The following is a 22,729-nucleotide window of genomic DNA, read 5'->3' as shown; positions in this document are numbered from 1 at the left end:
TTTTGTTTTTTTTAAACAACTTATATTTTTTTCTTAAAATATTCTTAGATATCAGGGCAAACTATAATACTGCCATGTTATCTTTGAATATTTAAAAATGTATTTGATATTAATTGTTGCAGTGGGTTGAAAAGTCTTGCCTTTAGTATGGCTTTGCAGGACCACCGCTTGATTTTTTTATTTTTATTTCACCCCCATCTGTGAGTTTGTTATGAAAAATCATGTCAAAAGCAGTAAGATTTCACAAGATTTAAAAAAAAGAAAAAGAAAAAAGAAAGGGGGGAAAAAAGCATGACGACTCCAAGATGAGCAGGCAGTTCACTAAATCTGACATTTATTATGAAAATGTTGCACGTCATGCGATGTGCTCATAATATTTAGCTATCTGCCTCTAAACTTAGCGCTCTGCCAGGAAACCAATCAGGCCATTAACCATCATAGTAACCCATCTGTGAAACTCTTCCAAGCTGAAGATGATTTCTACAACCTTTCCCATCTGTGCACAGGTTGATCACTACTTTTTCCTCTTCACATCTGTGAAATCCCACGTTCCTCTGTCTGCTGAGGATTAAGCCCAAGTAACTGAACTAATCAGTGCAACAACAATGTGGTTTAAAATGAGGCTCAGAGCCTCATCCACTAATCTGCTAACATATATGAATGCCTGAGCTTAAGTCTTATTCTCTTTGATCAAAAAGCCACTTAGAGGATTAGTCTGTTCAATGAGCAACCGATCCTTCGGTTTTGGCTTTCGGTTTTAGATGTCAAATTCGTTTGTCCGGTTCTTGGCAATCCAAGGACTTTTATTCTGTCAAGCCATTTGTAACGTCTCGGTCTGTCCTCGGAGAAAGTGCTAAAACGTTTCCATTCACTAAAAACTGAAGTGAACTCCCCCCCCCCCCCCCCCACACACACACACACAAAAAAACAGCTGCTGTCCACTTTTAAATACTGAACAACAGATGATCTGTCCACAGAAAAACATACATGGAAAATTAAATAATCACTTATGTAATATTCTCTGGATAACACTTATTTTTATGAGGTCATTTGTCAAAGACATTTTTTCCTTCTGGAGCTGCTGCTCTTCCACATCGAAGGCAATCGGTTAAGATGTCCAGGATCAGGATGCCTTTTCGGGGCGCCTCTCTTTGTTGGCTCTTTGGGTATGACTCGCTGTCTTAGAATATGCTGCAGGTACTACACACCGAGCTGGAGAATGTTGTCGGGGACAGGGATGTCTGGCTTTTCCTCTTGGACATATTGCTGTTAAGACCCAAACTTGGTTAAAAATAGCTTTTGACTTGCAACTGCAGCAGGTAGTAATTCACCAGCTTTTCAGAATGAGATGGCAGGGATGTAACAGAAAGGTTCACAATGTACTGTAATTTGGAAACAGTTTTTAGTGCTGGGGTGTGTAATGCAAAATGGAGCTTTGACGTTTTTACGACAAAGTGAATGTAAGTTTTGTTCTAAACAGGTTTCTCAGATATGAACTGAAGGCAATTTAATTACTTCATGCATAGTGGTCATTACAGTGGACAGCATACAGGGGAATACAACCAAAACAAATGCACAAGTCTAGAAAAATGCCTCGTAGTCTTTTACCGAAGACAACGTGCTAAATCTGACGCCACTCCAATTTTGTTCACATTTCGTGAATAAGGAAGTACTGCCTGGTGTCTCCTTTAGAGGTGTTTATGTCGTTTCCTTCAGCAGTTCTTGGTGCAGCGCCACCACAGGCGAGGAACGAACAGGTTTTTCAAAGAGTTTGACTTGTTTGACGCAGTATAGTGGGAAAGCGGATCGCACCGGCTGAAAAAGCAACAAATGTCGCAGTCTTGAATGATCGTTGCAAACATACAAGAAAAACTCTCATATTCTTGGGTGAAAAAATATTTTTTTTGAAAAATATGAAAGAATGCCAACCAGCAGTCTTGCACATTATGCCTAATTGCTTTAAGGAATTCAAGCACCAGCTGCAAGACATCCGGTTTGCATTTGCGAGGCATTTATTCACAATGTATAAATAAACAATATTTGGAGACAAACTACAAATAAAGCTGTCCGATATCAAACATCCGAGCAAAGCTGGTGTGGTAGGAACTCTGCTAAATACTTCCTTTTTGTTTATTTTAAATGCAACCAAGTACTTAGTGCTTTAACTTTATAGTAGTAAGCCCAAAGAAAAATAGACATCTGTAACTTATTAACTGTTTATACCCAGTGAGGGAGAATCACATATCCTGTGACTTTTAAAGCTTGCTGTGAAACATAATGGAAAGTTTTATTTATCACCAAGCTACAATAAAACTGTGAAGTTAAGGTTTGTAAACTAAGTAATAAACTGAAACGTGACAAGGACCATCGGGGCGTGGCAGAGTTAAACTGATTTTTTATTTATTTTTTATTCATTAGAGCTAAAAAAAAAAAAAAAAAAAGAGAGAGAGCGAGGTAGAGAGAGAGAGAAGCAGGAAAACAAAGTGCAAACATGTGACCACCACTGCCCGTCTGGTGCTTCTCCAAGCTGAGCTGAAACAATTACATTTCAGTGAAGCTGTTAGAAATAATTAAAAACGTATTTCTAAAGCTGCGACAATTCCTCTGTAATTTTGCTTTCTGAAGTATTTATGACTCACACACACACACACACACACACAAAAAGAACATATGCTTGACTAAAAAAAATAAAAACATAAAAAAACTAAACAAAATACATAACAATGAAAAAAAAAAAAGATCCTGAGAGAAGCATGAAATGTACCAACATCACAGCTGTCAAAGAAAAAATAATCGTATGAAAAACAGGCAACACAATCAAAAGCCAAAACATAGCGTGAGAAAATAGGAAACCTCTGGCATGACTGACAACACTCCACTGACGTGTTTCATATCCTCACATCCACCAAAGCACATGGACACGAGTGTGCTCTCACAGTAATGACGTAATCACGCCCTTGCAAGAGTCGGTCCGGCATCAAGACACGCAGCCCGCTTCACACATCTCACCTCCAGGCTCTGAAAGCATGTCACAGAACCAGACCAGAGCTGAACACCTGGATCTGCTTCCAGCCTGTCCGTCCTCCTCTGCCGCGCACACAGGACAGGTGGCTGTTTGTGCCCAGTGGGGATCAGACTGATGCAATGCCACATATGTCCTCAACCAGAGCGACCAATGCAAGCCTTGCCAGAAATAGTGGCGGCGATGAACCGGTGACAAGGGGGCAGGGGGCGCTTGAAATGTGAGCAGTGTGTCTGAATAACTTGCGTTGTGCATGCTTGTGGATCTCCTTTGTACCGTCGGGGAGGAGGGGTGGAGGAAGCCGGCTGTTGCTTTAAACAAGAATGTGTTCATTTTAAGGGAGAAAAGGGGAGGAGGAGAGAGGGGGCAGACAGGGGGGAGAGGGAGGGAGGGGGATTTGCCCTGGTGAAAAAAAAAAAAAAAACAGCTTGAGCATTTTTCATCATTTAAGTACACCAAGGAGGGGAGGAGTGAGAGAGGTGCGGTGGAGAGAGACAGCCTCTTAGAGCCGTGAGGCAGAAGTGATGGATTCAGCCCTCGGAAAAGTGACAGTCTTCTCCCAACCGGCCACGGGCAGCACACATCCTGCCCCGGACTCTCACCGTTTGGCAGGAAAGTAAGCTCCAACATCCGTCTGAAGGTACCCATTGTCTTCTTCTCAGAGTGCACACTTTTCAAGAGGATCTCTGAACTGTTTACTCAATGTTTGCCAAAGAGGGTGTGGGAGGTTGGGCAACTATTGAGCAAGTGACAGCCTTTTAATCACAAAGTTCTCCACTGCTTGGAATGGACTGAGGTGAGCGTTTCAGAGTAAGACTGGACGAGGAGAGAGAAGATACACGGGTGAAACTTTCTGACTTGGGATGAATTCCTACCAAGGCGATCTCCAAAGAGGTCTGGCAGAAGGGCAAAGCCACTGAGAACCTCCTCAACACTGTGCAGTTGTCTTGTAAGCATTTAGTGATCTTAATATGTTTGTGCATGCATCTTATTCTGTGGGTTTATTTTGCAAAGAGAGTTGAAAGGAAACTGACGGCGGTCGTGATCTGACAGGGAAAGTGATCGTCTCCCCCACGGCCGATGCCTTGTTAAAACCATGTGCCCTGATGATTCCCATTTTGCAAAGGAGTCACACTTTGGCTCACACAGTCGATCTGAGTCACCACAGATTCACCAGTGGTAGGTAGCGCAGCATCTGTTATCTGACTCACCGTTTGGTGCCAGTAAATACCGAGGAACATAAAGGATGCTGTTGGAAAAAAAAGAAAAGGAAACGTGACTAACTGAGAACAGGTTTGACTGACGTGTTGTCTGCAGGAGTGTTTTTTTTTTTGTTGTTGCAAAAAAGCTTTTTAAAAAATAACATTAAGTGCAATGGCAGTTTTGTAATGTCTTAATTTTCATGGGAAACCTTGAGTGACATTTTGCTACTTATTCTAATGAGAGGCGGAAAAAGATAATGTCTTATGGCAAGCATACTGCTTCAGGATGTTCCCCTTGAGCCAAGGGGATAGAGAAGCAGGCAGGCTGAATCCCCTCTTTGTTCCTGTTGCCAGAGGAGTGTTTGGATAAAGGGGCTTTGAGGTACAATGGTGGAACTTATCGAAACTGTTCCCAAAGACCCTCTGCCTCCCTCTCTGTGATTAGACCTAAAGCACAGGCGACTGCGTTGGGAGGGAAGACAGAAACCGAGGCTGAGCTGTCTGCAAGTTGAGCAGGTGGTCGAGTTTAATCAGCGCTCCCATTTCATGGCTTACATGCTTAAGGAAAGAGTGATTCCAGTCAAAGCAAGGTAATAGCGTGGATTACGAAAGGCAAATTAAGTTTGACCATGATCCAGAAAACTTTGGGTATCATGCGAGAGACCGTTCTCTGCAGAGCTGGCACTGATTCCTACACGCTGCACAAAACCCCCCTTACCCCCCCTTCTTCCTCCCAAAAAGTACAGTGTCCTCATCCTTTCAGCTACTGACAAATGAGGTGCTGTGTGGTCGTGTTGTGATCTCCCCTCGTGGACGATGATGCGATTATGAAGCATTCAAATAGAAAGTAGGACATCGGGAACGAACTGGGTCAGTGGATTTATGTTATAGGCATGGCACGGATTGGGGCGGCGGTAGTTCTCCGTGCAGAGGGTCTGTCTGCCATCGCCACTAGCTCTCCATATGAGTGTGGCAGCTCACTCTAATGAGGTGATGAAGAATGTGAGGAATGCCATGTTCGGGCTGAAATGAGAGGGGCTGGGGGTGAGAGATACGAGCCAGGCTGAGCATAGCTGCCCACCTTCTAATTAATATGTGCTGAGCATGACCATTCAGAGGAGCAGTGACCCACCCCTGCGCCAGCCCCCCTCTAGAAGTCCAGCACGAGGAGTGGTGGTGTAAACACAGACTTTTCACCTGAGGACAGTTTAACCAAAACATTTTGGTGTGAAGCAGACTTTTTCCAAGACACTGCCAATTCACGGCGCGTCGTTCCCTCGTCTCTATGCCGTGAGCAGCTCAAGCCTTGTCTGACGCTTTAAGCAGCTGTTAATTATCGTAGTTACAGCCCGGTCAAGCACAACTTGTTTTGGCGAACCGATTCCAGGACAATAAAAAGCCGCAGGTTGTTAACAGCAAACAAGGAGGTGAAGGCTTTCTGTTGTTCCCTCTGGGAGGCTGCGGACAGGTTAATAACAGGTTGCCTCCGTCAGGACAGATGGGCACCCAGCGAGTATTGCGTTTCTTTATCTTTTTCTTTTCTTTTTTTTTTTTTTCCCCCCAAAAACACGCTTGCACTTATGCAGATGCCACATATACCTACAGAGACGCATTTCAACTGCAAGCTGCAAACACTTCCCTTCCTCATCATCTTTGAAGTGTGGCGAAGCCCAGAGCAGGAGATTCCACGTTAACAATGTCTAAAACGGGACTCCTCCTCAGCAGGGGAAATTACATGGCTGCACACAGAGACAGGCTCATGTTCCAGGGGAGAAACCGCAAGACCCACAGGCCAAATACACACTCATCAACTCATCAACACATTACAAGAAACAAGCGCTGAGATGCTCTGTTATCCTGGTGCAGGACGATTTGTAAGCTATTATTTCCGTTTTGTTAGAAAATCCTCTATGACATGTGACTATTTCAGGGAGCGCTACAGCCATAACTGCGGCTGCCCTCGCTTTGCCAATCAGCACTTGCAGGAGTGATGTCACCGGGTGCCGGCTTTGTCTGCAGTTAAAGAATTCTGACATCTTTAATGCTGTGGTGCCAAAAAGATTGCCTAATACAGAATTAGAAGAAGACGTGACCTTTTTAAAATTTCATTTCCCCTTTTTATTTCTTCATGATCGTTACATCACATTTGGAAAGAGTCTATGAGTCTATAGACTCGTAGAGTACATGGATTCTATGACGAGCAGTAATTCGTCCCATGCTAAGATCTTCTAAAAAAGCTTAACAATGATTTGAAGAATATAAGAAGAATATTCTGCACCACAAACCCAGGAGGGTTTCATTAACCGGATTACAACATGCATTTACTTCATCATCTGTAAGGGAATTAGGAACACTGCACTTAAATGGAGTCAGCCCTGTGTCCGAAACAGTAGCTTTTCCAATTCATGTTCTTCATTAGAGCGCCTCAGGGCTCGATGTTTGGCCCCATCCTGTTTAGATTACATGTTCTACTGCTGGAATCAGTAATCAGAAAACGCGATATGTTCTTACATTAATTTGCTAATGTGTTACAGACACATCTCCATATGGAAGTGGGTAGTTCTGCATCATTTCAATCACTACAAACTTCCCTCGAGGCATATAAAACTTCAACAAAAGCAATGCAAGTCTCTGTATTTGAGAATTCAACGGATTTGGATTGGCACGGCGCTCCCACGGTCCCTCTAGTTGTTTAGCCTTTCAACAGCCACACACTTTGGTTTATTTTTTTTAAAACAGACTTTGAACTTACTAATAAAATGTCTTTTGTTGCTAAGATGGCCTTACTGACCGCAACCAGACTGTGAGAGCATGATATCCGACTTTGTTTCATCCCACAGGGATCACTGCGTTTTGGGTTGACTCACTCTGTACTTGAACTACTTACCTTATTATCAGAATCAAACAACATAATGTTATTTTGATGAAAGACTGCTTGAACTGGCTTCTGATATATTTTAAAATCAATTTTAAAATGAGCATTTTATGTACTGGGAACAGAGTATGTATGCAGGGTTAGGCTAAAGCCGAATTGGGCAGAGAATCTGGAATAATCCACCAACTCGAGTGAGATCTGTTTATACAAGCATTTTGCTCTGATTGAATAGGATAGAGTGTCTTTGAGTATTCTATTTTAAATTATTACGACTGGTTTCAATTACTATGTTGTTTTACTGCAGTAGATTTTTGAATGAAACAAAGTAAAGGATGTTTTACACCCTTGAATAAATCAAACATGAAGCGTTGATTTCGCCAAGGGTCGTGTTCTTGAGAAGTGCTGCATTTCTCCTCTCTATGTCTCCACTCTAATGTGCTGGCTTCGTTCCCGCACATTACATAACAAGGCTAAAACATTTTTTGACTTTGTTGCCCTATTCTGTGCTCAAATCTCCGAGAAGGATAATCTGTGTAGAATCTGTGCGAGGATCCTTCTGCAGTGACTATCGGACAATTTATAAGACTTTATGATTGAACAATTAGACCCCGGAGGTGCAAGGATCAGAAAAGCACCATATTCTGACCTGCAGCAGCTTTCGCTCATGTTCCCCTCATAAGTCCAGTGACTCATTATGCTTATGCAGCAGTTACAGTGGTCTGTGGCCCTTTTTTTCCCCGATGTCTATCAAGACTACATCATATTCAAAACCTGCAATTACTGGTTTTAATAAAAAGAATAATCGCTCATTTGTTTGAGGCCAAACAGATGAGAAATTTAATTTTTTTTTCATTCCTCTGAATGAAAGTTGTGGGTTGTTTCAAAAAGGTCTGCTAACAAGGAAAACGTATCTCAGGAAAAAAAAGTCTAAAATTAAAAGAACAATACCAAAAATTGAATCAGTGATTCAGTCCAACAGGAATTATGTTATACAACAATCCTTTTACCATGATGTTACATAATTGGAATTGTCTTTCCGTGCTAGCATGTCATGAAAAGAGGCTGCAGACCTGACTGATGCAACCCAATCAGTATTTAAAATAGCCACTTGGGTTGCATCATCCCAGCAGTGCCTCAGCTTTTCCATCTCCGGGCCCCGGCGAACAAAACAAGAGTGTTTGTGCGTAAAAGACAGACTGTGGTAGTTGCCTAAAGAGAGCCAGAGCCAGAACAAAGCAAAAACACTCGCCTCGCAACAATCTATCTGATTAAAAGAGATCGGGCACATTGTTAGGTAGAATAAATATTGTCCTTGGCTTTCAGACAGCAGGTGTTGCTTTTGATTGCAGAGATCACATTCAAACATGTCAGGCTGGAAGGTAAATATTTTTTCAATGAATTACGTTCTCCTCGTGTGCCACTGAGAACAGAGCGGGCACCATGCAATTTCTGCATTGCACATCATCGGCGTCCCGCGCGGTTATTATGACGTGGGAAGTCAAAGCAGCCACCGTTACGCTCGGCGGCACATGTGAACAATTTCCCCTCAGATTATGTGCTCTTTTTGGTTGGACCAAGTATTTTAAGTGCCGAAACCTGCTGGTGTTTAGATGTTAATGCACAGTGCTTCTGTGTTTGGATGTTTTTCACAATTTACAAGTGAGTGTGCCCCGACAGAAGGCAAGCAACATCTGCTTTTAATGAGCAGAGCAGTGAATGCGCTCGCTCGTCTAATGTCAAACAGGTACTGGTCGTACAAGAACAAAAATACCATTGCTTCCTGACATGACAGTGTTCAAACTAAAATGTAAAACGTATGATGACATGATGTAACTAACCCTAACTCTTCTTGATGGAAAACAGAAAACCAAGAATCATTCCTTCTGCTGCTGCAAAAACATAACGTATTGATTATTTCCGATAATGTTATAGATAACGATGGTTTACTTTGATTTTGATTCTGAATTGTAGTTTTTGACAAGAATATATCACCTGCTTAATTTATGGGTTAGGGTTAGTCTTAGAACAGATGAATAATTTGACCTTTTCACTCTTCATTCTGCTCTTCCCAGTGTTACAAGCCGGTTGATTAGTCAGGCTGTCTCCTCCGGTAGCCAGCCTGGGATTGGAGCTGCTCTGTTAGTTTCAAGTCTGTTTGTGTGTTTTGAAAGCCTGAAAACTTTTCCAAAAGCCAAAGTTGTATTTTAAGGAGCAAAGGAAAAGTGTAGCAGACTTTTGTAAACTAGCTGAGTAGCAGAAGCCTATAGAGCGATGCCCCACGTTATGCTCAGTGTAGCCACAGAAAGTTCCATACACTCTGACACCGAATCTATTATATCATTGAAAAGACTTTTAAACCACAGAAATAGTACGATGGAAAAGTGTTGTACTTTTGAAGCACAGCTTTTTAAAACCTCAATACTGACGAGCATCCAATGGCGAATGTCAAAGTGATGATGTTTCAAAATCCTGACAGTTTCGCAGCATGAGTAAAAGTTGTGAATGCCTTGTATGGTGGATCAACAAGGACAATTTCAAACAAATATTTGTAATCATAATTTGATTTGTGTTCTTATTAATTGTCTACAGGTTTTGGTGAATTGGACAATAACACATGGAGCCCCCTTCAATGGTCCTGCTGGGGGTCGTTCTGGTTTATGGACTAAGTTGGGGCGTCCAGCAGACACAGGCAAGTCTGTCGGACAATAGCCAAGGCAAGCATAAGACCCAGGAATTTGGGAGCAGTGAGGATGATTTGGAAGGAGAGTTTTTGTATGCTGGGAGGAGCAAACGTGCTCCAGCTGAACAGCCACAGGACAAGTGTTCCTACACTTTTATCGTGCCTCAACAAAAGGTGACTGGAGCCATCTGCGTGAACTCCAAGGAGCCCGAGGCCATGCTGGAGAATCGGGTCCACAAGCAAGAGTTGGAGCTGCTGAACGTGGAGCTCCAGAAACAGAAAAGGCAGATCGAAACCCTGCAGCAGCTGGTGGAGGTGGACGGAGGTATCGTCAACGAGGTCAAGCTTCTGCGGAAGGAAAGTAGAAATATGAACTCCAGAGTGACTCAGCTGTACATGCAGCTCCTCCACGAGATCATCAGGAAGAGAGACAATGCTCTGGAATTAGCCCAAATGGAGAACCGGATCCTGAACCAAACCTCAGAGATGCAGCAGCTCACCAGTCGATACAAAGACCTCGAGCACAAGTACCAGCACTTGGCTTCCCTAGCCACAAACCAGTCAGCCATAATTGCCATGCTGGAGGAGCAGTGCCAGAGCCGACACCCTCCCCGTTACGTTCCCGCCTCGCAGCCACGACCTCAACCTCCTCCGCCACCATCTCCACCTCTCAACAAGCCTTACCAGCCACCTCTCCTTCCACGCATAAACAACCCAATCAGCAATGAGATCCAGAGTGACCAAAAGTCTCTTCCGCCCCTTCCTACAATGCCCGTTGGTACACACAGCCCATCTACCACTGACAAACCATCTGGTGAGTAGCTTAAACTCCTTTTCAGACGCTCTCTTACAGTTTCTATTCTGAGCACTGGATCAAAACAAGAACCTTTTGTGTCCGAGTTGCCTAATTACTATTCATGAGACAACAGTTCTTTTGCCATTCTTCCAGAAAGAGCGATTTTAAAAAGATCTCATGCATTCCCCAGCGCAAAGGACTGGTTGTCAGAACAGAAAAGCTGTTGTCTGTCGTCTTTTTCAGATGTATATCTACTAATGGCCATCATTAAATCCACAAAAAACACAAAGTATACTAGCAAGGTACATGTGTGTACCAACATGAATCACTGGCCCAAGGTCAAATGGTTTTTAAAAACACATGTAAGTAGATTTTAAAACTGATGTGAAGGGTGTTTTGCATGGCCTATTACTTTCTCTTTGCTTTAGAAATCTACACTTTGTTTAAAAAAAAAAACGGGGAAAAATTGCACACGCAATTTCCCTAATGACTAGTGGGTGTTTTTAACCTTTGACAGTTTACTCTAATGCTTACCATGAGACTGTCAACCTTTGAATTGACTGTTTGAAGGTGGACGAGTCATTTCTTGCCCAGATCCATGTTGCTAAGACAAGAAAAACCTTCGCAAACCCTTTGCGCAAACAGACAGCTGCATACCAAGCAGGAATACACAATACAGTGCGGAAGAGACAGACGGAAAGGGGAACAAAGCGGGAAGACGAGAAAACCAGAGGGGGTGAGGTAGGTACAGAGATACAGGGAGTAGGTGATGTCATTTGTTCCACCAGGCGAGAATCAGTCATATGTTCCACCGAAGGAGCAGACTTTATCAGGCAGAACAGAGCAGGCCAGGACAGGGCAGCTCTCTGGCTTGTATCTGCTCAACAGAGACATTCCTGAGAATAGATGGGTGGCTGAGCACAGGCCAAGAAGAAGATTATCATCCAGCCTCGTTTTATAGACCAAAAACAATCTTTAAGGGGAATAAGAGGGTTCCCCCCCGAGCCCTCCACTTTCAAACTCCATCTCGTTTCATTCTCGGCAAACGCTTTGCTGCAACCCTCTCGGCCCCTTTCTCCCCTCTTTGTGTGATCCCAGTAAGTCCATCTCTAATTCCTCTAGCTGTATTTAAACTCTCACTATTCTGTGCCAGTCGGCATCGCACGCTAGTGTTATATCAGGAAAACGTAAACACTTTCAAAACAAATTGTTGCCAGGGAGCCAGCCGGCGTTTGGGGGTTTTCTACATTTCCCATTAGATGTGAATAAAAATTACACTGGCACACACACACACACACACGCACACACACACACACACACACACAGTAAAGCAATAAATCCTCATCATTCCAACTATAATAGTTCCCATAACCTATTGTCTTTAACCTGAGTAAGCTTTTTGGCAAATAAACAGAGCATGAAACAAAGATTTGTCAATCTGATGTCAGTCCCAGAGGATGATTTTACACCACAAAAATGTGCAATTATACTGAAAATAACAATAATTAAAAATAAACACTATAGGTGAAAATAAGTCAAATAACAATGCTTGACTTTTGATCTCTATGAAATACACGATGGGAACTTGCTGCTACCGTTTCATCATTCATCCGGTAGTCAGGATTCCCTTTTGCCCTTTTGCCAGTGTTTCTTTTGGCTGTGCAGCCCAGCAGTCATTTCCCTCATGAGAAAAGCAGCCAAAGTCAATTTTACGGTTCTAACAAGAACTTTTGTTGAAAAAAAAAAAAAAAAAAAAAAAAAAAAACAGCAATGCCTCCTTGTGTCACTGTAACTCTCTTCCTTTTCTAATATTTCGACGTATACCGCTGCAAGTGATGGAGTTTGACACGGTGCTGATGTTTTCTTCAACTCTCCCCGACAAGGTCCGTTCAGAGACTGCCTGCAGGCGCTCGAGGACGGCCACACCTCCAGCGGCATGTACCTGGTGAAGCCAGAAAACGCCAACCGCCTCATGCAGGTGTGGTGCGACCAGAGACAGGACCCGGGCGGCTGGACGGTCATCCAGAGAAGGCTGGACGGCGCTGTCAACTTCTTCAGGAACTGGGAGACGTACAAGGTGCGACAACTTCACACCAAGTCAAGGCGCTCATAGTTTGGAAGGAGGCTTACAAAAGGTGTTTCCACACCACCAGATGGTAAAAAGTTCAACTAATGAATAGATTATTGTTGAGCTTTAGAAGCATCTATTGCAGTTAGATCCTTGGGAGCTGCTGACTCTAATTTCCTTGCATTCTCTTTCCTTTAGGACTTCTTTTTATTCCAAGTCCAACAATTTACAAGAGTGAATTTGAGATTATATCTTTGTTCGAGGCAGCAACAAGCTTATTTCCTTCACTTTTGAAAAGACTCTTGAATGTTGTACTGACTGTGGTACGTTTCTTCATGAAGAGGAATGCCTCCCTGGTTCAAGGCACTCCAGGCCAACTTAGCGTGAAGGCAGCCAGATCAAAGAAGTTAGAAACCGTTCAGATTGTTGAGTTTCTCACTCGCTGTAGTGAGTCCTGCTGTGCTGCAATAACAATAAAACAGTGGAAACATGGCTAGCTGATACCAGCTATAAACTTGACCCGAAGGCTCCGTTAATAATCACGTTCCCTGACGACAAACAATAGAGCCGAAAACCGAGGCCGCCTCGAAAAAGGCCTGTGAATCAATCAGTCGAGTTTATTTATACAGCACGTTTCAGCAACACGGAGTACGCGGCTATCCTGCGGGCAACCCCGCAGACATGCAAACAGGCAGCGCAAAGCTCAGCCCAAACGATGCAGTGAGGGTTTCCCAATCGCTCTGACTATGTTTTTCTTATCGCCTCGCTCCACAGCAAGGATTTGGCAACATAGACGGCGAGTACTGGCTCGGTCTGGAAAACATCTACTGGCTGACGAACCAGGGAACCTACAAGCTGCTCATCACGCTGGAGGACTGGTCTGGGAGGAAAGTGTTTGCAGAGTACGCCAGCTTCAGAGTGGAGCCGGAAGCTGACTACTACAGGCTCAGAGTGGGCCGGTATCACGGAAACGCCGGGGATTCCCTCACCTGGCACAACGGCAAACAGTTCACGACGCTGGACAGAGACCACGATGCGTACACAGGTAAAATAAAAAAGTTTGGCTTTTTAAAAACAGATTGCAGAGCATCATTTGTCATTATCGGAAGGATATTATTATTATTATTATTTGCTATTTTCTAATCTTTTCAGGAAATTGCGCTCACTATCAGAAGGGAGGGTGGTGGTACAACTCTTGTGCACATTCAAATCTGAACGGCGTTTGGTACAGAGGAGGACACTACCGCAGCCGCTACCAAGATGGAGTCTACTGGGCAGAGTTCAGGGGAGGAGCCTACTCGCTGAAGAAAGTAGTCATGATGATCCGTCCGAACCCGAACACCTTCCATTAGGGACACACGTGGAGCGGTGTTGTTTTCCATCACACGAAACTCCTTGGCATCATTTCCACCAGACCAAGACAGCTCTCAAAAAAAATAAAAATAAAAAAAATAAAAACAAAACATGATCCTGAAAGTGCAATATTGAAACATCAGGGTGATGCTGGTCTCCCCACCAAATTAATAATATGTTTAATAATAATATTTTTTTTTGTAGCTGTTTATTTTTTTTTTCTTGTTTTGTTTTTCTCTTTCTGCTTCTCTTTTCACTACGGGATATTTAAAGAGTGCACATTGCTCCAGAGTTGCCACTGTAGCAAACAGGGGGTGTCGGTAGCTGTGCTTTTACTCGGTCTGAGTAGCTCTACATTAATATCTATCTTAACAAGCGAAGGAGGTCGACACAGGAAATGCATCCAGTGATTGTTCTTTAATTTCATGCTAATTATGTATTTTACTTCAAGCTGTGTAGTTTCCAGTAACACTAAAACAATTAACTTGCAACAAAGACTCCTATGTTGTGGCACATATTTTACAGTGCACACTACAAGATATTTTTAACCTTCTTTTTTTGTCTTCTTTTTTTTGTTTAAAGGAAGCCACAAATTGCAATACAAACACATAAACATTTTATCAGTTGTTGTTTCTTTTCAATTAAAAATCTGGTGGAAAAAAAAAAAAGAAAAATCTACTTATTGCCAAGATTTAATAAGGTAAATCAGTCATCTTTTGGTAAATATTTTTGAAATTGTGAATTGCTTAAGCAGGTTTCCGAAGTTGCTTGTGAAACCCGAGCACCGTATTTACTGTATAAATGTGTTGTTTTGTCGATGCAAATGAATCCAACACAATGTGTTTGTACATAGGATAATTGTAATATAATGTATGTAAAAGTTCTTTCATAATTGAGTTGCAATAAAATATGTACAGATCTTGTGTTTATTTTATTTTTTTTATTTTTTTTTTGGGTTGGGGGGGGACTGCAACTGCGACTCAATTAATTTAGTAGAAAATCTAATAATGTAAGTTTGCTCATGAAAAGATTCCTTAAATAAATTCTGCAGCTAACCTCCTGAATTTGTTTGAGGATATAAACTGTGAGGCAGGACGATGGATACTTTGAGTCACTACCTGGAAAATGATCACTTTTCCTTCTGCTTTCTGCTCTTGACTGTCCAAACAAATTAACATGATATCAAGCCAAAATAAGTTTTTGTTGCTTTGTCACAGATTGCTTTAAGGAGCAGCAAAACCGAATGTGTGACAATATTCATCAAAAGTAAAGTGAAAACTGCCTGAGCACTAAGTTTTTTTTGTGTGTTTTTTAGTAGATTTAATATGAAAGTTTTTTTAGTCATACTGCACTTATTCATAGCACTAAGCCATGTCAAGTTTATTTTAAATAATGAAGGTCAACAAATCCAGCTGAGCAAGTTCTTTCACATCTGCATCAGGCGATGCAGATGTGATTAAGTCATCTATTTAATAACCTTGTCAACAAGGCCATTAAGTAGATGACATTGTCGAGGGAACACTGGAGCTTTTCTTCATCCGGAGAAAACATCATATTCTCAGAAAGTTGTGGTGGCTGCGGTTTTTTGTTTATAGCGGATCAAAATGATTTTGCTGATCCAGCAGAAATGTGCCCATCAGTTAACCAGTGATTAGAATAAGCTGATTTCACATTGACCAGTTCTGACCTGTGCTGCTAAAAGAAAAGAAAAAAATATCTGAATGTTTTCCTCATTCATTTAATGGATCATGTCTAAGAACTTACACCATTTGTGCTCCATGAATGCAACAACAAACACTTTGTACTTTTGAAAACACCTTAATGATTTCAACAAAACCAGGAAAAATGTTAGTGACCGACGCTTAGATGTGTAGATTGAGATAATCTCAAAATTTCTACATTTTCTTTTTGTGTTCAAAACTCAGACCTCTATTCAGGCTACGTCAAAAACTCGAATGAATCAAAATTGATCGTAGCGCTTTGGACCTCAAAGTGCACCTGATGTCGGCGACGGCTGGATTCAGAACATCTCTAATTAAAAGTATATCAATAAAACGGAAGGCTAAAAGGGACAAAGCAGCACCAACACTGAGAACAGACAAGAATTTGATGCTCGTCAGTTTGAAATGATTCAATCGCTCGCTGTTTGACCCACACGAAGCGACACCCAACTACATCTTCTGAAGACGGTTTAATACGCCAAACGTGTCAGATTTTTTCTATAATTTCATGGTTTAATCTGATCAAGTCATATTACTAATGTGCATACAAATCCTGAATATACAGTTTCTAACACTGAATATTTAAACATGGCCTCAGAGAGTATTGTGCCTCCAACATTCTGCTCCGGCGTCTACACACAGTCAAATATCCCGTATAGTTAGCGTGACTGATGAAAAATGACAGCCTAGTAAACTTAATGCATCCAGCAGTCTCTTCCACTGACAGCTAAAACACTCTGTAATCCTCAATTTGTCAGTGTGACAGGAAAATGACTTAACATTGCAATGAACCCAACTCTGTTAATACCGTTTTCCGACAGCAAACGAAAGGTGAAAGATTTTCCTTTGTTCACTGTTCAACACGTGTGTGGATTTAATCGGAGAACAGTTATACGCAGAATGAAGTTTCAGTTTCAGGTTCAAAATTAACCACGGAAGGGATTGCTCGCATTCCTGTGTGACAATGTCAAAGACGCTTTAACCAGCATTAAGCTGACACACAGTGGCTGTTAAGTCTGGCTGAACGGCTATTTTCCACATGTCACAGAGGCTTTAAACAGGACGAAGTTAAGACTTTGAGCATGCCACTTGTCATTCTTGTCAGCAGTGTCTTTTCCTTAACAAAACATGAATGAGTTGCTAAAAGGCGACTTACCAGATACACAAACACACAACGTCTGCTTTCTCAATCAACTTAATGGTGGTTAAAAAGAAAAAAAAAAAAGAAAAGGGCAGTGTTTCATTGTCTCCGTAAACATAGAGGACAGACTCGTTGGATGCCGTGCAAGTCTGAAGACTCACCACAGTGGAAAACCTTGAGTAAGGGTGGCCTGTTCCGCTCCCACTCCTCAACCAACATGGAAAAACCTTGAGCTGACATGTTGCTCTCTCAGCACAAAAGGAGCCCACATTTCCTGAACCTTCAAACCTGCAGCTTTCAATGAGCCTGCATTGTTGTGTCCCATCTGTTAAAGTCTGCATGCTTGGGCTTTTAATAGAGGAATGCTTTAACTTTCCTGGCCTCTCGCAATGCCCATTTCACTTAGTAGTCACAACAGAAAAGATCATAATTGCTTTTACTAGAAGCCTTGGTCACAGAAAACATCTGTCGAGGGGACAAGCGATGCCGCGTGCTTAGGAATTTACAACGGATTTTTATAAAGTCCTCCACACATTTCTAAAAATCTAAATATAAAAGGGCTGAAGATGGTAGGAGTGACAGGTAGGCTGCCAGTGTCAGACTACACCAGAGCAGCCGTGGCTATAACGTAGTTTCATTACCACCAGCGTGTGAATATATGGGACTGGACGTAGTGGGGAAAGCTTTGGGACCTGCTGGCCTCGACGAGGTGCTATGCTACAGAACAGACTGTTTATAAATGAAATAGTGGTCTTTTTGTTGGATTTATAACACAAACCCATTGTCTAGAGTGTGTACTTAATAAAAAAGAGCGACCCTGTAATTATGAGATTTGGAGTTTGCAGTGAGGTAAATCAATGAATGCCATCTGCTATCAATCTAATGTCTTGTCTGCAATACACCACTTGGTGTACAAGCATATACTGCATACTATATACTTAGCCTATAGTATGTACTATAAGTTAGTACATACTACGTGTGTAAACGTACAATAGAGAAGACCTACAGTCAGTCAAAATTCTATCGCGCAGTCTTTTTTGGTTCAGCATTACAAGTCTGTCCCTGCATCTCGCATTACCCACAATCCTTTGGTCCACCGTAGATGAGACTGGAGAAAATTCCTCCATGAAAGTCTTTATAAAATACGAGTACATGCTGAATTTTTTAGGGTGCAGCTATAAAAATTATTGAATATTACAGGCATAATAGAGTCACACGGTGACAAAACACTAACTCCCTTTTCTTCTTCTTTCAAACCGAATAGTTTCTCAAGTGCAACATTAATCATAAACCATTGTGCAAACCGTAACCATTAAGTATAATCAAATCCATCTTTTCGTCCCTTTTTCCGCTCTGCCTTCTCTTCGTCGACGTGATTCACGGCATTTGTTGGCGATAACTCACCACGGACAGACATGACATGCAGTTGTACAAGACTCCGGCTATCATTTCAGCGTTTTTTTCCCTCAGAAGTGGCAGCACGTCTGACACCTGTGTAATTGAGCATTCCACTGGACTGACTGAACGCCGACTTTAGACACGGCTTCACGTTGCCGTAATCTAACTGCAGTTTAGGTTTACCAGAATTTTTCCCACATCTGACTTTTCAAAAATATATAGGAAAACAGCAAATGTTGACTCAGTTTAAGAAAGAAAAAAAAAAAAAAAACATGCCTCTTTTTCCAAACCTTTTACAAGAACTATTCCCAGTTGCTGCTGTAAAACACTTTTGATGCATATGGAAGTTATTAGTTAAGCTTCAAAATAGAAACGTGTAAAATAGTGGTGAGGTATTTGCTTCTTATATAGTGGAACATTTTTTTTTTTTTTTTTTTTTTCCCCCCCCACTTTCCAAAAGCTCAGCATGTGAACCGATTCCTAACTGAGGAGATGTGCAGATCCTGGTATAACTTTATAGTCACATACCGTGACCACTATTCCATGCTCTTCCAGACGGTCTGCAAATCCTCTGTGGAGTTTTACAGGAAATCGTTTAGGGAATGATAAGAGGAATTTTCCTTTGTTCAACAGGTTGTTTTAAATGTGTTTTTATAGTATGTTTTTTCCAAAATAAAATAAAATAAAATAAAATAAATAATAGTAATACTAATAAAAACAATATATTTGTTTTTGTAAAGTTAAATCCCTTAAAGTCTGTTCTTACTGGTCAGCTGTACCATAGATAGAAAACCACACTTTTGCCTCAGTTGTTTGAATAACTGGAAAAAATGTACGACCCCTCACACATTGCTTGTGCTTATGATTTTTTTTTTTGTCGCATTAAAAATACAAAAAGCAGTTTCCAACTAATGATTTCATTTATTTATTTATGTTTTTTTTAAATGACCCAAAAGTAGCCTGGCCCTAGGTGATTACCCTCTAGTCGTATCACCCTTGGCATCAGCTACGAGTCAGTTGTGTGATCGTGGATACAGTTCAGTCCTGAATTATTTTGGATTAATCACAGAGTTTGGACAGTTCAGGGTAATCTCCACCAAGTCTGATTATGTTCAAATCAATAAATCACTTCAACTGAACCTGCTCTGCAACATGAAGTAGACGAACAGATCTCAAGGAGCAAAACTCCACGCTCCAATCTAAAGAAATCCAAGAACAGGTGAGAAACAAAGTCATTCACGTCTATTAGTCTGGAAAGAGAGTCACAAAGTCGTCCCTACGATTTGTGAGAATCGAGTAGTGACTGACCTACCAATTGTTTTTTTTTTTTTCCAAGAGTACATCCAGGAGGTCACAAAAAGATCCATGTTAGAGTCCAAAGTACTGCAGGTCAGGGTTTGTGATTGACATGAATGAATCTGAATCATGGGAGAGTTAGGGGTCGTAACTCCATGCTGACCAAAAAAAAAAAAAAAAAAAGAACATAAAAGCCCATCTGACTTTTGCCACACTGCGTCTCAGTGACATCGAGACTTTTGGGGAAATATTTTTTGGACTGCAGAGACATAAGTGGAACCTTTTGGAGGATGTGAGTCAAGTAACATCTGGTTCAATCTAACACAAAATAAAACTGAAAGAAGAACTTCATACTTACATTTAAGCTTGGGGGTGTTAGTGAGACGGTCTGGAGACACAATTGCTGGAGCCATAAATTCTGCTCTCTACTAAAAATACTGAAAGCGAATGTCTGACCACCGGTTCATGAACCTGAGCCTGGTCTACGTAGCAGAAAAATAATCAGGAGCACACCAGTACTCTCACTTCTACATGACTCAAAACATAAAAATTGACGGTTTTGGACTGGCCTAATCAAAGGCTGGATATAAATCTTTTTCAATCTGGAGAGACTCAAACGGAGAAAGAAGGCGATTAAAAGAGTTTAATGACAAAGTGAACATGAAAATAAACAAAGTCCTTTGGCGTTCATGCCCCGGCCGGGGACATCGAACTGGACTTCGATGAGCTCGATGAACATTCCTGATGCAGCATAGGAACGTAGACCCCCCGGGGCCTGTACTGGTGGCGGCGGTCAGAGGAAGATGAGGCCTGAGAGCCGGGAGCAGAAGGTGGAGATGGGGTGGAGGTGGGTTGATCGCAGCTGGTGAGCAGAGGAGGCTATGGGTGAAGGTCCTTTTAAACTGGAGCCCAAACAATGATTGGCTGGAGCGAGGCTTGGTCTGCGCCGATAGGTCCAGGTTGCAGAGAGGCAGGCGCTGATTGATGAGGCAGGTGCGACTAGAGTCTTCCAGACTGAACTTTTGTCAAGACTCCATTAGACGTACTATGGCTTGACTGTGAACAGGTCATTCTTGCTTGAAAACAGTCTAGTGTGGCTGAATCAAAGGGATCTGGTAAAGAAAAGTGGGCAAAAAGTTCTCCGCAATGATGTAAAAGACTAATTAGCAGTTATCACAAAAAAATGATGATCATTGTGGTCAGTGGGGTGCAATGGTGTCCTTTGTAAATGAAAAATAATCATTTGCAAACTACTTGCTTCTATTTACTCAGGTTTAACATATAAATATTTGTTAGGACATCTGAAATGTTGAAATGTGAAGAAAAGCAAAGGAAATCTGGGTAACACTTTATTTGAAGGGGGGTGAATAAGACTGTTGTGACACTTTCATAAACATGACATAACAAATGCCATGAATATCAATAAGTCTTCATGAATATTTATAACTGTTGTCATAAAGCGTCATTCGGTAAATTATGACACTTTTAATACAAAGTTGACATTATTCAAAATGTCTTTGTTATGACAACTTGACATTAACATTAATCGTTACTGTTTAAACTTTATCTTTAATAACACAAAGTTACCTAATTTTTAAAGTGCAATCAGTAATACTTTTATAACAAATTTATATCAGTAATGATTTCCTGGTTAATGTCAAGTTGTCATAACAGACATTTTGAATAATGTCAACTTTGTATTAAAAGTGTCATAATTTACCGAATGACACTTTATGACAACAGTCATAAATATTCATGAAGGCTTATTCATGTTCATGACAGGTGTTATGTCATGTTTATGACAGTGTCATGACAGTCTTATTCACCCCCCTTCAAATAAAGTGTTACCGAAATCTGTAAGAAGCCACATTCTTCTCACTCCACTGTTTGATATCCCAGCTGCAGAAAAAAAAAAAAAAATCAAACTAAATGCTACAACTTGCATCTAAAATCAGCTGTCAAAGAAATTTAACAAAGGACAATTACTGACTAAAATATGAGCCACAATTACTGGAGTTTAGATAAACCTCAATACGATGTCGCAGTTAACCTTTAACTCTTTGAGTTAAACTGAGAAAACACGCTGAGATTAAGTTGCAAGTTTTCCACGGTTTGACTGAACACTTCTAATTGTTTATACTAAAAAAGAATAAAATGGGCAGAAAAAAATTCAGCTAAGTTATAAGACTCTCTACAGGCTTGTTCTGTTCACATTTTTTTCCCACTTTGCTTATCTTTTGTCGAGATTTTAAATGAGACAGAGTTAACCTGAGCAAAATCAAAAATCAATAGTGGATTTTATTTATTAAAGGTAAAAAGTTATTCTAATCTGTCTGCAGAAAAACATAGTAGCGCCTGAAAACTAAAGATGAATTGTACCATACTTAGCGGCAACAACTGGACTTCATTCATTCATTCATTCATAAAGGTTTGTCAAAGTCATCTGCATTCCTGGTGATTGAATCACCCGAATTTGATTAATTAGATGGGTTTGGCCAATATAGAGCTACTTTTCGGTGTAGACCAAAATGTCAAACTTGTGGTCAAGACAAACACACAGACGTGGCATTTGTAGTCACGGCACAACACATAAGGTTCAACCTATTCCGTTTCAGTGGTTTCCTACGTTATTGGATCTGTTCTGTCATGTAGCATTACCTAGCTGGCGGCTAACGTTACAAATACATGACTGCTTCAAATCGACTCGGTCGTGGATAATGTGCTACTGCTTTGGAGGAAATTATGTTTTTCCTTTTCGCACATTTCCATCTTGAAATGTTTTCCATTCTGTCACACTTGGCGCAGGCACGCCAGAAGCCACTGGAAGTTTTTAACTGGAGTCAAAGGTTAACCTTCCCTACCTGTCACAACTATTTTGTGAGACTGATCGGGCTGCGAAAGGAATTCCACCCGGGACAAAACGGACCTGAGGACCAGAAGCCTTAAATTTAACATTTTGTGTGTAGGAGGAGAAACTCATCTGTGTTCTCCTGCTTTTCCACTTCCTTGAAATGTAAAGAAAGAATTAAAAAAAAGAAATAAATAAATACAGACAAGCAACATCTTGATGCTGTTGTGGGTAAAACAATAAACTGGGTTCATTTTTTTTTAGAGTTACGATAACATTTTCCACAGCATGCGTTTGTTGCTCATCGCAGATCATTTTAGTATTTTAAA

General features: G+C 41.3%; 1 protein-coding gene across 2 annotated transcripts; it reads left to right on the top strand.

Moving 5' to 3' along the window:
- Window positions 1–3,495: 3,495 nt before the first annotated feature.
- Window positions 3,496–14,915, top strand: angptl2b (angiopoietin like 2b). Of its 2 annotated transcripts, none has more exons than XM_014986792.2 (5): window positions 3,496–3,662; window positions 9,689–10,593; window positions 12,459–12,652; window positions 13,418–13,688; window positions 13,796–14,915. In XM_014986792.2, the coding sequence occupies exons 2-5, from the start codon at window positions 9,714–9,716 to the stop codon at window positions 13,993–13,995; spliced, it is 1,545 nt and encodes a 514-aa protein (XP_014842278.2). In that variant the 5' UTR covers window positions 3,496–3,662; window positions 9,689–9,713; the 3' UTR covers window positions 13,996–14,915. The 2 variants fall into 2 exon arrangements, with proteins under 2 accessions (XP_014842278.2, XP_014842277.2); XM_014986791.2 differs by having other exon boundaries at window positions 3,497–3,971.
- The last annotated feature ends 7,814 nt before the right edge of the window (window positions 14,916–22,729 follow it).

This window comes from Poecilia mexicana, unplaced genomic scaffold (assembly GCF_051168715.1).
Source record: "Poecilia mexicana isolate PSO_F unplaced genomic scaffold, ASM5116871v1 scaffold_9, whole genome shotgun sequence".
Classification (NCBI taxonomy): Eukaryota; Metazoa; Chordata; class Actinopteri; order Cyprinodontiformes; family Poeciliidae; genus Poecilia; species Poecilia mexicana.
This window is presented reverse-complemented; position numbering and strand designations above follow the sequence as displayed.